The sequence below is a fragment of the Panthera onca genome, chromosome D2 (genome assembly GCF_046562875.1).
Source record: "Panthera onca isolate mPanOnc1 chromosome D2, mPanOnc1 haplotype 2, whole genome shotgun sequence".
Lineage (NCBI taxonomy): Eukaryota > Metazoa > Chordata > Mammalia > Carnivora > Felidae > Panthera > Panthera onca.
In genome coordinates this window covers 56,273,060-56,288,431 of record NC_138349.1, presented here as the reverse complement: position 1 = coordinate 56,288,431, position 15,372 = coordinate 56,273,060, and the positions used below count along the sequence as shown (strand labels likewise).

Below are 15,372 nucleotides of genomic sequence, written 5' to 3'. Positions count from 1 at the left end.
CAGTCTGTGATTTAGGGCTTAATAAAAATGGAAGATAGACCCGTTAGTCACTGACTTGGCAGACGTTTACCGCATACCTTCCAAGTGCCAGGCACTGTGCTAGTCCTGGGCATACCTCAGAACGGGGACGCTCCTACCCTCGGGGGACACACGCTCTCTGAGGGAGACACGTGAGGAACAGCATATGAGTCAAAGTCACATTGTGTCGGGTAGCGATATGTCTGTGGGCGTAGGGGGTTGCAGTTTTAACATCCGATCTGGGTTAGGAAAGGGCTTGATGAGAAAGGTGGCATTTGCACAAAGATCGGAGGGGGTAAATGGGAGAGCCATGTTGACATCCAGACAGAGGGATATGGCAAGTGCAAAGGCCCTGAGGTGGGGGCTTCCTGGTGTGTTTGAGGGGCAAGGAGGAGGAGCAGGGAGGGGCAGGAGAGGAGGTCAGCGGCTACGTGGGCAGGGGGAAGGCTGGATGGGGCCTGGTCTGGGATCACAGGGACGATCACACAGACGTTGGTTTCTCCACTGAGTGCCAGTGGGGGCCTGTGCAGTGGGTTGAGCAGAGGAGCCGACTTAAGATTCTAGCGGGATCACTCTGGCACTGTGTTGAGAATAGGTCTCAGAAGTGGGAGGGAGGGTGGCCAGGGAGGCCAGACAGGTGCTTGACTTGAGGTGGTAAGAGGTGAGCTTCATCTGGGAGTGTTTGAAGTGGAGTCAATGAGATGCCCTGACTAGCTGGATGTAGGGCCGAGAAAGGGCGAAGGTAGGGAGAAATGCCAGGCTTTGGGCTGAGCAGCAGGAAGGATGAGCGTTAAGACGGGTAGACACACGGGCGGGCAGATTTGGGGAGACCTCAGGAGGTTCGCCTGGGACATGCTCTGTGAGTTTGAGAAGCCAGACCGATATCCCCCTGGAGCCCACAAGCAGGGGTAGCATGGCAGAGTCCGGATTCCCGAGGGTGGAGGTGCACATGTGGGGTCCCCAGTGTCCTGCCTGGAATCCCGATTCCAGATGGCACTGGAAGTGTGCTCACCCACCAACCCCGTGCCTGCTTCGCGCCTAGTCTGAGCCCTGACACTGACATTCAGGGTGGTGGGGAGGAGGGAAGGTGGGAGCCTGCTTAGAGTCCGGTGCCTGCCCCCAGGCTTGTCTTCCAGACCGATCATTCCTTGGGGAGCAGAGGAGGCCGAGAAGGGGCTGGAGCACTCAGAGCAGGCTTCAGGAGAGCCAGGGCTCGGCCAGGGCCTGAAGGGACGAGTGGAGCAGGGCCAGGCCTGGTGGAGGAGAAGGGCTTTCCAGGCAGGAGCAAGGCCGGGGGGTAAAGGTAGAGAGGCAAGAGTGAGACAGGGTGTGGTTGAGCTCGACTGTGGCGAAAGGGCCCAGGGTGGTCAGAGAGCTGAGCTGGGCGTTTGCAATTCCTGTCCCAGACGGGAACTCTGGCGTCGGGCAGTTACTTAGCCTGGCCCGGCCTCATCTGCAAAATGGGACGTCCCTCTTCCTTCACGGGGTTGCTAGGAGGGCAAGTTAGGATCTAACAGTGAGTTCTGGGTGTGATGTGCTCAGCCTGGCATGTGGTGTGCAGTTGGCCCCAGACACACCTGGGGAGGCACATCAGCCCGGCCTCCGTGGGCCTCTTCCATGTGGCCCAGCAAAGAGCAGAGCTTCAGGAGAACCACTGCCTGCCACGCTGGGCCCACGCTGAGGCTGGCCGACCTCAGGCTGGAGAGAGCTGAAATGCCCAGCACCCCGGCCACCTTTCCAAGGCCTCTTCTATTTTAGGGCTCAGGCCCAGTGGATGAGGAAGCCTTGTCCAGCTCCACCACAGCTAATGACAGCCTGGCCGGCCGGGCCATTTAAAAATGGCGCCACTATTTTTATCGACAGGAGGTGGCTGGCCTATCCTCCTCCCCAGACGGTGCCAACATGGGGTGATTTTAAGGAAACCAGGGCCTTGGTGGGAAGATGGGTCATTGTCCCAAATCATAGCCTGCGATCATGCAGGAATAGCCCATGGCACCTCTTGGGGGGGGGGCGGGGTGTCAGTGTCACCTTTACTTGTGGTCCGAATTTAGAGATAATTCTACCCTACTTACCAGTAGGGCTCAGAAGGACACTCAACCTCTCCACCCTGAATATTCCTCAGACTCAGCCCCCTCTGGTGTCTCTGGGAGCAGCAGGCCTCTGTCCCCATGGGAGCGGGGGGCTTGGAGAGGATAGGGCTTGTGTGGCTGTGCCCCGGGCCAACCCGTGGGCCAACCCAGAGCTGAGGGCTTCTCATGCCTGTAGGATGTGTCGTTAGAGCTCTCTAGCTGAAAGTAGTTTAAAATGGTTCTTGCCTGGTGGATCTGGAGGTGACTTCCTCTCCTTTCTAAGAAAATGTCGAGTAGGCTCCAGGGATGGAGACTGGGAAGGGATGGGGTGATGAGTGCCCGGAGTAACCACTTAGGGGTCGGCAGATGGTGGTGTATTGGCCATACTTTGTATCTAGGTAGAAACTTCTTTTAATTTTTTGTCCACTTCCTAATTTCTTTTTTTTTTTTTAATGTTTATTTTTGAAAGAGAGACACAGAGCACGGGTGGGGGAGGGGCAGAGAGAGAGGGAGACACAGGATCCGAAGCAGGCTCCAGGCTCCGAGCTGTCAGCACAGAGCCCGACGTGGGGCTCGAACTCATGAACGGTGAGATCAGACCTGAGCTGAAGACGGACGCTTAACCGACTGAGCCGTCCAGGGGCCCCTCCGCTTCCTAATTGCTAAGCAAAACTGCACTTTTTTGAGCCCCTGGTTGGTTGGTCCTTAAAACAAGGCACCTGTCTTTCTCTGCTCCATTCATCTTCCTGCAGCAGCCATGGGGCCATTTCCACCCTCACATCCGCCAGAAGCCTTCAGTGGCCCCTTTGTCCATAGGGTCAGGGCCTGGAGTGGCTTCCACACCCTATTCTGGGCCCCAGCCTCCCCTGTTGCCCCCTCCCCTGTCAGTCTCCCTTGGACACACCTCACTCTCTGACCCCTTTCCTCCCCCTCTCAGGGCACCTTCCTGCCCTGCTTTTTCCTAACCCACCTCTAATATCACCACCTTTTTTTTTTTAAGTGTATTTATTTATTTTGAGAGGGACAGAGTGAGTGGGGGAGGGGTGGAGAGAGAGAGTGGGACAGACGATCTGAAGCAGGCTCCAGACTCTGAGATGTCAGCAGTGAGCCTGATGCGAGGCTCAAACTTATAAACTGAGATAATGACCTGAGCTAAAGTTGGACCCTAACCGACTGAGCCACCCGGGCACATTTTTGGTGCCCGTCCTGGTCCAGCCCCCTGCCCTGCCTTGGTCCCCTGACCCGGTTGCTCTGGGTACTCTGCAGGTGTCCTCTGCCCCCCACCCAGACTGTGAGTGTCACTGCAGGCAGGGCCTACGCACGCTTCCTCTTCCTGTTGTAGCGCTCTCTCCTGCTCCACAGATGACCTTGGCTCTTCATGGTTTACAGGGGCACCTTATGTGCTGGAGCTATCCCACCTCCAGAATCATGGGGGCTGACAGGTGAAATGGCAGAACTGGGACCAGAGCCCCATCATGTCTCCCAGGGAGTCAGAGCAGTGGTCGTGGGCCCTCCCTGCTCTGGGGCCCCATCCACTGCCCACCCTCCACTCCTGCCCCATCCCTGGGGACCCAGAGCTCCCTCTGGATGGTGTGGGTGGGCTGGCTGTGCAAGTTTCCGTAACCACTGGCTCCATCCCGGGAAGGCTGTTACCTGAGGCAGAAATGGGGGCTAGGGGAGCTCAGGCCCTGCAAACGGTCCCCCTCCAGCTCCTGGTTCTTGGGGCTGTAGGTCATGTCATGTCTGGGGCCTTCCTGCGGCGGCCCGGAGGAGACACACTGGGCTGAGCTGTGTCCCCGCGAGAAGGCTTTCAGCCATGGCCCGGCTGTTGGGAGGCCGCCCTTCCTGGTTCCCGGAGGCCCTGGACTGGCTGTGCCCCCTCCCGCAGATGTTTCCGGCACCCGAGGGAACAGCCTCTGAACTACATCTTCTTCCTGGAGCACAGAGAGCTGCTCTGGGCCCTGGAGGGTGTGGGGTGAGAAGGGGCGGGGGTGAGATGAGATGTCGTGTTCCCTCTCCGGGGCTCAGCCTCCAGGCTGGGCTGCGTGTCTGTGGCAGGTCAGAGGAACAACTCAGACTTGGTGGCAGGGACACTGTCCAGCGGGGGAGCTGACTCTGTATGTCTTGGGGTGCCCACCGATGTCCATGCCAAGAAAGCCTCAAGAGGACCCCATTTAAGTCCCCTTCCTCCTAAGCATTAGCCTCCTGTGAGTCTTCTGTTAATAGGTCACTCCTACCCCCAAACCTTCAGCGGCTCCCCCCATGCTAAAGCCATGGTGCTATACCCTGGCCACAGAGAATCACCCGGGGAGCTTCTTGGAACCCTGATGTGTAGGCCCGCAGGCTCCCATCTGATCGGTCTGGGCTGGGGCCCCAGGCATCTGCATGCCAGGGTGGGAACTGGGCTGGAGTAGAGGGTAGGCTTCCACACTTGGCTGCCAGTCCAGCTCCCCTTCCTGTCCCCTCACACCCTCGTTCCAGCCAGGCCAGCCCCTTCCAGTCCCCACCTGCCGGGCACCGGCCTCACCTCTGCACCGCCCCACAGGCTGCTCGCTCTCTCCACCCACACAGCCCAGCCAAATCCCACGCTCTCTGGGAAGCCTATCTTTAACCATGTGGCTGTCCTTTCTCTCCCCAGCATGTCACCTGGTGCTGTTCTCCTAGAAGCTGCCCAAGGTGGCTCGTTAAACAGACTGATGTCCCTCCACCCAGTGCACACACAGCTCTTTCTTCCCTCAGCCACCGGATCTCTTGTTGATCCCCGGCCCTGGTGGCCTTTCTGGGATCTGTCCCAGCCTTGCCGGAGGGTCGGGCCAGGGCCGAGGGCTATATTGACTCCCTTCTGCCCCTGATCCTGAGCCACTTGAGGAATGGGCGAGGAAGTCAGCGAGGGACCGGTTGGGGTCAGAGGCCAAGAGGGGGGTCCCCCTCCCAGACAGCGATACACTCACCTGCCCGTGAGCAGCTGGAGGCCATGGAGCCTGGGCCACGGGGGTGTGGAGGTGTGGGGGGGTGGGTGAGGCCGTGCTGCATCCGCAGTCGGAGCCCTGACGGCTTAGCCTTGCCATCTGTTGGCCTCTCCTGTAACCGGGGCCGTGCCCTTGGCCTTGCTGTCTGAATCCCTTCCTCCTGTCCTGGTGCTGGTGCCGAGGGCAGCCGGGGTGTGAGCGTGTGGTGTGTCTGACTCCCACCCCGTGCCGTCTTCCAGGCCAAAGCGGCCAAATCGGAGCCGGAGGCCCGGAGGCTGCAGCTTCGGAGCCTACAGTACCTGGAGCGCTACGTTTACCTGGTGCTCCTCAACGCCTACCTCCACCTGGAGAAGGCCGACTCCTGGCAGAGGCCCTTCAGCGCCTGGATGCGGGAGGTGAGACACGGGGGGGTGGGCGTGGGGCTGAGGCCACCCCTCAGGCACCCGTACTCGGCGGGCAGTCGGGAAAAGCTGGATGAGTGAGTGCCAGAGGAGGAGGAGGAGGAGGAGGGCGAGCAGGCGTGTGGGGGCCCTCGGTGCGTCCCCGAGGCTGACATTCCCCGGTGCTCCATGCCCATTGTTGCGTTCGCCCCTCACCTGTGCCCTGCGAGGGGCAAGATGGTGGCGTGGCCCCTGCCACCTTCCAGCTGTGACCTCGGACAAGCTGAGCCCTCTAACCAGCAGTCCTCAGCAGTAAGATGCATCTTGTTATTGTCTGTGCCACCTCGGGATGTTGTGGGTGGGGGGAGTCCGTGAGACATACCCGGTGCCACCTTCTGGGCCCTGGGTAAGCGGGGCTGCCTTACGTGGCCACTCTTACTCTCCCATTGTACGGAGGAGGATACTGAGCACAGAGTAAGTACCGCGTTCACGGTCAGCACTAGGGCCAGTCGGTTCGCTGCAAAGCCCACCGTGTCTGGCCTGACACACTGCCCTCTCGTTCCGTCTCCGCCGTCCCTCTCTCTTCTTGGCCTCCCGGTTCTTCTAGTTCTTCCTCCGGCTTGGCTGGTTTTGGGGGCAGAGCTGCTGCCTTGGCACCTCTAGGTCAGGAGAGAGGCCTCCTCCCCCCGCTGGGCAGAGCAGCCTGTAATTACCCCTCCGCCCGGACGCCGGTCTCTCCTGACCTTGCCGGCCTGTCCTGACGGTTCTAATCCGGACTCGAGGCTGGAGTTAGCTCCCCTGGGGCAGGCGGGGCGGAGAGTGGGAGCTGGTGACCCCGCCAGAGTGGGCATAGGAAGGGCACGGGGGCTTAGGTAGGAGCGCGGGTGAGGTCAGAGCTGTGGGAACAGAGGCAGAGGGACCATGGCAGTGGCTGCTGGGTGCTGGGTGTTGGGCTGAAGGCAAGCCTTCAGGGCGGTCCTTGGGCAGATGCGTGTTGAGTCAGGAGCCCTGATGGGGGGTGGATCACACCAAGTCCACGTCAGGGCCATCCTCCTGAGCAGGACTGGGCTCGGCTTCCTCTTTGGACCCCTGGGTGGGATGGATGGAGGTAGTGGGGGACTTCAGACACCTCTGCTTGGGCTCTGCTTGGAGAGTAGAAATTGGGGGAACCAGGGGCTGGGCAGGAACTTGATCCCCTCCCCAGCTGAACCTAGGTGGCTCATGTTGGGGGCGTATCAAGGAAGGAGAGAACTGGTCCAGTCCAGAGTGTGGGCTCCAGCCTCTGGGGCCCTCAGTCCCTCCATCGTGGGGATGAGTGGAGGGTGGCGGGGGGAGGGTTGCCTGGGGACCGTTGGTCTGAGTGGAGCCTGAATCCTCCCCATCTCCAAGGATGGTGGAGAGAGAAGGGGGCTGGTTGATGAGTGGGTTGAGTCTAGTGCCGGGCCCTGGGCTGCTGGCAGGGAGCCCCCAGCCCGCCCTCCTGCACTGAGGCCTGCGGTGGAGCTGCCTGGTTCACAGCCCGAACACACAGCCACAGGGCTGTCGCTGGCTCCTGTCTCCCCGCTGCCTTCTGTGCCCCCGAGCATCTCAGTGGGAACATCAGGGCGGCACAGGCACAGGGGCACTTGGCTTCCTGTGCGGCTGTCCATTTCCTTCTTATCTGCTGGGTGCTCTGTGCTCTGTAGCCTTCCATCATGGTCCTGGGAGGTGGAGCCTGTTGTCCCCGTTATAAGGGAACTGAAACTCAGAGCGGCCATTGGCGGTCAAAACACAAACTTGCTCGGGTCGCTGAGCCGAGTGCAGGGAGGAAGGTGTGGTGATGTGGGGGGGGGGGGGGGCGGGCAGGGTGACCCGTCTCCCTGGGAACTCCGCCCCCATCTCTGCTGTCTTCCCCAGGTGGCATCAAAGGCCGGAGTCTATGAGATCCTCAATCAGCTGGGCTTCCCCGAGCTGGAGAGCGTGCAGGACCAGCCCTTCTCCGGGCTGCGCTGCCGGTGGCAGGAGCGGAGCCACGGCCTTGAGCCCGCCGCTGCTGGAGACTTCCTGTAGGAGGTGCTCCCCCGCCCCTGTGTGCCCCCTCCCACAGGGGCGCTCCAGGTGCTCCTCACTGGGAGCCGTCCTGAGGAACCCATTCCCCAGCTTCCCGCAGAGACTGGAGTGGGGTTGGGACCCTTTTTTAAGAAGAGGTTTTGATAGGACAGTTAGTGCACAGGTATACTTGTAAACCACAGGCGCACGGGCCCGGCGTGTGCCTTGCAGACCGAAGATGGCTTCCAAGGAGCTCAGTCCCCAAGTAGCCACCAAACGAAGCCACGCTCCACTTGCACGCATGCGCTTTCCTCTCCCGCTTCCGAGCGGTCCTGACAGCCTCAGGCGCAGAGTCCGGTTCCTTCTCTTGCTTTCTCTTGCTGCCCTCCTGCTCGGCTTCTCCCCTTTTGCTGCCTGAGCACTGCCCTGGGGCCCCCGGCTCCCCGGGGAGCGGACAGGGCTCTGGTGGACTGGTCACTTCAATGGCAGCCTCACCCAGTTCCCTGGCCTCTCGTGCCCCTTCTCCTTCCTTCCCCTTGTCCCTCTCCTGGGGATGGCAGGACTGTGAGGGTCTCCAAGGAGCTGGAAGGGAGGGGTCCTCTCGGGAGGAAAGAGCTTCTAGAAGGTGGATGCGGCCCCGGGAAGAGGCCTGCTCCGTTTCCCGGGCGCCAGGGCGGGAAGGGCTGAGGAAGCCAAGCTCCCAGCAGTGGGTCCTTCTGTACTTCTTCCCTGCCCTGGCGGCCTAGATGGCTCCAGTCCCCATCTGCTGCAGGAGGAGCCCCGAGGACTGCTGGGTGACCCTGAGGGAATGGTGAAGAGGGCTAAGGAGGGTGTGAGGGCTCACCTGGGTTGCAGGCCATCCGAGCTGAGGACCCCCCCGAGCTTCCCTCCAGAGGGAACAGAAGGGGCCGGTGAGCAGGAGGCCTCGGGAGCAGCCCTGTCCCGACAGTGGGAAGGCCGCTTGGGAGGGGCGGGAGGGCGCGGCCCTGTGGAGTTGAGTCTGGCTCTTCCTCTGGGGACCGCTCTCCACTGAAGCCCAGGGGCCGGCCGGCCTGAAGGCTGCCTACGCGGCCCTCCCTGGTCGGGTGCGTGCGCTTCTGTGGAAAAACAGGCGGATGTGTCTCTGTTCCCATCTCCCTAGCATTGGAAGGAACTGGGCCGTCTTGGCTGAGATCTGCGAAACTACTGTATGTCCATTCCCTCCCTTTTCAGATCTGTCGGGTTTGTTGATTTTTGCATATATTGGAGAGTTTGGATTTCTTTGCAGACAAGGTCTAGAGGAGGGGTCAGAGCTCGGGCTGAACCGAGAGGGATCCTTTGTGTTTTCACGGTTGACCCTGACTTTCAGCTGTGCTGGGACCACTGGCCGGTCACTGCGCCTCTCTGCCTCAGTTTCCCCGTTTGTAAAATGGGAGAATAATACTTGCCTACCTACCTCACAGGGGTGTTGTGAGGACTCATTTGTGACTTTTTTTTTTTTTTTTTTTTTTTTTGTACAGAGCTTTTGAGCATTAAAAAAATGGCTAAATGTGAAATGTGCCCCGCCTGCTGATGTCTGTAGTGTGGGGCAGATGTTACAGACGTGGTAACAGCTGCGGTGGGTGGGCAAGGTGAGTTGAAAGCACCAGCCCTTAGTGCTCCCAATTCTTGGAGAAGGTAAGTTTTTCCTGACATCCCTCTCCTTCCTTCACGTCCTTCATGCGTTACCGTCTCACTCAGGATGCCCAGGGCTGTCCAGCAGCATAATAGGCTAATTCATACTCAGATGTGAAGGACTGTTGTGTTCAGAGACACGGAGCAAAATGGAATCTCAAGGGTTATGATGGAGGGTGGACCTCAGCCTCTACTCCCTCCTCTCACCCCCGCAGGCTTTCCTTGGCCCCTTCAGGCCCCCAAATGCTCAGACACAATTGCATTGATTAACGTGTGAAGAGGCAGTGAGGAGAGTGAGGCAGAGAGCAGACCCCAGGCTTTCTCCCCACGCTCTCCCAGGGTTAGGGGAATGAAAGACCTCTGGGTTCTAGTTCTGAGGTCAGCTGGGGGGTGGTCAGGATGGAACCCAGAGCCCCATGTGCTGGAGTAGGTGATCTTCCCAGTCTGGGAGGGAAGGCCTCCTGGGGTTACCTCCCCGCACAGCAGAGTCCAAGGATGCCCCATGTGGCTTCTGAACGCGAGTGTGGAGACATGCACACCAGTGTGTGTGTGTGTGTGTGTGTGTGTGTGTGTGTGTGCGCGCGCGCGCACGCGCCTGGTGTGGGAGGGGCGCTTCTTTGCCTGGGGTACGAGGGTCTGGGTGGGGGGATACGCAGGAGTGGATGGTGTTCACAGGAGTGTCTCCCCGGGTACCCTGTCCTCCCACTGCCCCCTGAGGGCCTGGCTCCCGCACCCTTGCACTGTGTTCTTTCCCAAAGGCTTCCGGGGGCCTGCCACACCGGTTTGTCCCTGTGCCCAGACCAGACGGCCTTAGGTGGGACCCTCCCCGGCTTGGGGGTGTACCTGTGGGGGCCGATGAGCACACGCGGGCTTCCATACGTAAGGGTGGGTGTGTAATTTGGAGATACCTGAAAGTGGGCTGTGGGCGGTGATTCGACAGGTACGAGTTGGTGTGTGTAGACAGGGACAGCCCGCCTTCCGGAGCCTGTGGCATTTCAGGGAAGAGAGTGAACGAGTCATGTGCACTGGGTATGGCGAGAACGGGTGTGGCACGGGGTGCTGGTAGACAGGAGCTGTGAGGTGGAGTACAAGGTCAGAGTCCAGCCTGGGGCCCGGACTTCCACCGCTCTCTTCTGACAGAGCTTCTAGAATGAGGAAACAACCGAGGTCGTGGAGCCTGGGGGCATACTATGCCTGGAGTCAAGTCGCCTCATCCCAGGACCCCACGGCACCAGTGATCTGAGCTCCTCCTGACCCTGTTTACCCTCCCGGCCTTGACCAGACACTAGGAATGGGCCATATTCTGTGCAAGAGGGGCCCCCAGAGGGCCTTTGGTTTCCCTCCTCATCCCAAGAACCAGTTTAGGATGAACTGGAAAAATGGAGTGCCCGCCCAGAAGTTGCTGACAGGTCTTCCCTGCCGTGTCCAGTAGGGGACCCCCAGCTGCTTCTGCAGAATCAGCACTGTCGTATCTTTATGATGGTTTTACCTCACAAAAGGCCGTTTGCCTTTTTTTCTTTTCAATGTGTATTTTTGAGAGAGAAGGAAAGAGCACGAGCGAGGGAGGGGCAGAGAGACAGGAAGAGAGTGAATCCCAAGCAGGCTTTGTGTTGTCAGCACAGAGCCCGACGTGGGGCTCGATCTCACAAACCGTGAGGTGATGACCTGAGCTGAGGTCGAGAGTCTGATGCTTAACCGACTGAGCCACCCAGGCGCCCCAAGGCGGTTCATTTTTTACTCACCTAGATAAAGCATGATCAGCTGCTAGTTGTGAAAATTCGAGCAGTATCTTTGTTCCCCCAGCCCCCACTCCCTCTCCCACCCTCTGGCTCTAGAAGACACCCGTGTCCCTAGAGCGGCCCATGCTGGTTGGGCCTTTCTCCTGGCTGCACTGTCCCTGGCTGTGGCATTCCCCGCCTCTTTGGCCCCCGAATACCATGCGACACACCCCTTTCTCTGCTCAGGCGGCAGGAGCGGTTTGGGCATCCATACCCTGGCAGTTGGATTGTGGATCACCTTGTGTCTCTGAGTCTCCATTTCCTCAACTGTGAATGGGATTAAAATGCTTATTTGGAGGGTAAGATCAAAGTTAATGTAGGGTGCGAGACCCGGAACAAAAGAGCCCGGCTGAGATGCCACCAAAGAAGTGATGTGGACACAGGAGGCTCCTTAAAAGTCAGGGACGCTGGAGCCAGGAGGCAGGTAATGCCAGGGAGTCAGGGGCCGGTGGCAGCCTCCAGCTCTCCGTCCGGGTCTCCTTCCCTCCTAGAGGAGCCGGGATGAGGGGACAAAGGCACTCCTCGGTGTCCCATGCAGCTGTTCTCTGGGAAAGCCATGCTGACTTCTAAATGACCAGAGTGGGTGTGGGGCAGCCTGGTGGGAGGGGTGGTGGGTGCAGGCCAGGGAGAGGCCTTGGGAAGGGCTGACGTGGGGGTGTCCTGGACGAGGCCAGCCGTGGGGGATCCCTGGCTGAGCTAGTGGCCAGCGTTTCTGTACGTTTGCTCACTTGGATTAGGGCAGACCACCCGGCTTCCAGAAAGTTTCCCTGCCTTTGGGTGGCCCGGGACCAAGCAGGGTTGTGTCAGGAAGCTCCAGGGGCCTCTAGAGCTGGGCACCTTCTGCCCATTGTGGTGCTTCTCCAACTGGCAGCCTTCCCAGGGCTCTTCCTTCCCGATGCTCGGCCCAAGAGCACCTCAGGCCACACGGCCGTGTGGGGCCCTTCCTTCCCGCTCTCCTTTCACAACTGTCAGACCCGCATCGTGGGCCCATCCGAAGGCCCTCCCTGCCTTCTTCCCCTCCCCCTTTATCCTTCACAGGGGAGTTCCCCAATAAATCTCTCCTACATCTCATCCCTTCTTGGCGTCTGTCACTCTGAGGACCTGATGACGCACCCTCACTTTTGTCTTGGCGCTCCCCCCTCCGCGAGAGCAACTGCTTTGTCCCCTCTTTCTGGTGACGGTCAGCTTTCTCTTGGCTCTGGAGAAATGACTGCCTGTCTCCAACTTCATCTGTTCCATTTCCAGCCGGACTCCGTTGTCTGTCTCTTGTACTGCTCTCCCGTCTCACGTGAGGAGCCACGGGTCCTGTTGACGGGGGCCGGGAAATCATGGCTCAGTCTTTGAGGGTAGAGGGGTGCAGGAGAAAGAAGTTGGTACCCCTAAATCTGCATAGGGCGGGGCAAACTTCTGGTTATTTTCTAAATAAGAGGGCTGCCCATTTCAAAGTTTTTGGATACGCCCCCTCCAGTGTGCCCCCTGGAAATGTCCTACCTGCATTCCCAAGGAGCAGGTGACGAGCCTACTGTTCCTGCTCTCGTCAGCACTTCCCGTTGCATTTTTTAAAAGTTCTCGCCAGTTTGGTAGCTCAAAATACAGCATCTCATACTGGTTTAATTTTCTATTCCTTTTAAATTGATAGTACGCTTGAACTGTAGCTCATGGATATTGGACACTTACGTTCTCTTTTCCGAATGGTCCGTGTCTTTCGCTGACTTTTCCTTTGCGGTGTTGGTCTTTTTCTTCCTGGTTTGTAAAGATGGTGACCCTTCATTTCCCATATATGCTGCATTATTTCTAGCTTTCAAATATCATCAGACACACACGTTCCCTTAGAGGGAACGTCCTCTCCATTCTGCTGTGGCCTCCGTCTGCACTGCAGCCAGTCCGTTCTCAGATCAATAACCTTTGCTTATCTTATTCTGTTATGTATGAGAGTACTTACTTTGTCAGGCATTGTAGTTGGCTTTGTTGACGGTCATCATCCCATTCAGCGCTCCAACAATACCACAAGGTGGTGTTATGACCCGCATTTTATGGATCGGGATACGGAGGCCAGAGGGCATCTGATTCCAGGCCCTTGCTTATTTCACAGGTGGGTGTTGGAGCCAGCAATACCAGAATCCTCTTTGGTACTGGCATCCCCTTTGACATTGTCAGTGATTGGAATCCTTCTGGAAGGGTGCCCTAGCTCTCTTCGGTTGGGTGGTGGAAGGGTTGAGGGGGACAGAATGATTTCTTTGAAAGCCCTCCCTTAACGTCTTGTGGTTCTCGGACTTTATGCTGTTCAAACCCCCACGTACTTTCAAGAGGTTCCCCTCAACACCCACAAGAAGGCTTATTTCCTGTGAGTCATGGTGACAGATTTTCTGAGACATGGGCCTTTTAAGTGTCATCTCGTACCCCCCTTAGCTTATTCTTTCCTCTTCCTACCCTCTGCTCACATCACCCATGCACAAGGCCTAGGTGACAGCATGTCTATGCTATCTCAAAGTAACTGTCACTCTGTCTTTGAACTAAATGAGGCCATCTTCTGGGCTGAATTAAACACCCAACGGTTCATGACGGCACCCGCTTCCCCCTTTCCACTCTGACATTTGAGGTCACCGACCTTTTTTAACTTTTGCCGATTGGATAAGGAAAAAAAAACAGTCTTATTTTTTATCTTAAAACGACTTTTTCAATTACTATTGAGACGGAACATCTTTTCACATGTTTATCGGCCCTTTGGGTTTATTCTCTTATGTGTTTATTTTTATACTAGGTTGTCTTTCTTAAATTAATATGAAAAAATATGCATAAATGTTTAATATAATCTGTTTAACTCCTGGATAGATAGGTAGATAGATGTACAACCAGTCCTTTTACCCAGTCGGTCTGGGCTTGCAATTATTTCATTTTTGAAATTTTTAAAAATGTAGCTTTCTACCTCTTTTATTTGTAGTATTTTTTATTTGAGAGAGAGAGAGAGAGAGAACGTGAGTGGGGGAGAGGGGCAGGGGGGAGAGAGAGAGTATCTTAAGCAGGCTCCACACTCAGCACACAGCCCGACGTGGGGCTCGATCCCACCACCCTGGGATCGTGACCTGAGCCAAAATCAAGAGTCGGATGCTCAACCCACTGAGCCACCCAGGCTCCCCGGGGCTTGTAGCCATTTTAGAGGGTACTTTGTCACAGGGAAGCTGTACGTTATGGTGCAGTCAGATTTAGGCACCTTGTATCTTGCCCAGGTTCCGGCTGCCATCTCCCCTGCCCATCCCATCCCATCCCATCCCATCCCATCCCTTCCCATCCCATCGGCCTTCTGTCTTTCAGGGATGCAGAGCAATTTCTGACCTCTTCTTACCCTAGCACTGGCATAGAATTTTCCAGGAGATACACTTTTTATGATATTTAAGGACTTTGGATAAAGGGAAATCGGGGCGTATCTTTAATTTTAATATTTAATTGCAAATAGTATATACCACGTGCCTGACGCTGTGGCATTTAGGGCCCGGGCGGAGAATGAATGGCGGCCTTAGCTTGGATTGTGATGAGGATTGAATGCAGGGACCATACACAGGGATGTGGGCAGGGTTAAGGGGGCCAGCTAGGAGTGGGGAGGCACCCAGGAACTACGCGGGGGCACGTGGTGACCGGCCCTGGACCTGAGTGGGGCGAGGGGCAGCGCAGCAACACCCGAACCTGCTACAGACATCCTCAGGGGGCCCTGGGGACCATCCAACAGGAGCTGAGTTGGTGGGGGGGGGGAGCAACCACGGCTAGAGCAACTCCACTGAGCACAGGGCCGGTGGGGGTGGGGTAAAGGCCCAACTTCTCTCTTCTCCCATCTGCTCACCTGTCAGTGCATCCCTTTGACTGGCAAAGGTCCCAGCCACATGGTCTGTGGGGTCAGCCTCCAGAGATGGGGAGCCGGGGGGGAGAGAGGAACAGAAAATAACCAGCACAGCTTTCTTCCAAGCCCCGCGTGGACTTCACCCCTCTGGTAGCTCCAGGACAGCCCAAGGAAGTAATATTTTCTTGCTATTGGAACTCCCTACTAGAAACTCCTTCACTTCTGGAATATGGTCCCTGAGGGACCTTGCACTTCCCCTCAGCTGACCTCTTCACTGAGCAGTTGGGAGATCTGAGACTTGAAGGGCAATCCCTCGGCCAAGGTGACGCAGGGGGTCAAGGGCAGAGCCAGCACACCGACTCCCTGCCCGGTGCTCTTTCTTTCCCCTTCCTTTCTAGATCCACCAGAGCATTTAGATTGATGCCAATCGGGGCGCCTGGGTGGCTCAGTCAGTTAAGCGTCCGACTTCAGCTCAGGTCACGATCTCGCGGTCTGTGAGTTCAAGCCCCGCTTCGGGCTCTGGGCTGATGGCTCAGAGCCTGGAGCCTGCTTCCGATTCTGTGTCTCCCTCTCTCTCTGCCCCTCCCCCGTTCATGCTCTGTCTCTCTCTGTCTCAAAAATAAATAAACGTTTAAAAAAAAAATT

General features: G+C 57.5%; 1 protein-coding gene across 2 annotated transcripts in view; it reads left to right on the top strand.

Annotated features, from left to right (window-relative positions):
- Positions 1–7,830, top strand: part of PALD1 (phosphatase domain containing paladin 1) — a 72,914-nt gene extending 65,084 nt beyond the window's left edge. For both annotated transcript variants that reach the window (XM_081790535.1, XM_081790534.1), the window contains exons 19-20: positions 5,296–5,451; positions 7,333–7,830. In XM_081790535.1, the coding sequence (XP_081646661.1) occupies positions 5,296–5,451; positions 7,333–7,485 (309 nt within the window). In that variant the 3' untranslated portion in view covers positions 7,486–7,830. The remainder of the gene's footprint in view (positions 1–5,295; positions 5,452–7,332) is intronic.
- Positions 7,831–15,372: the final 7,542 nt, after the last annotated feature.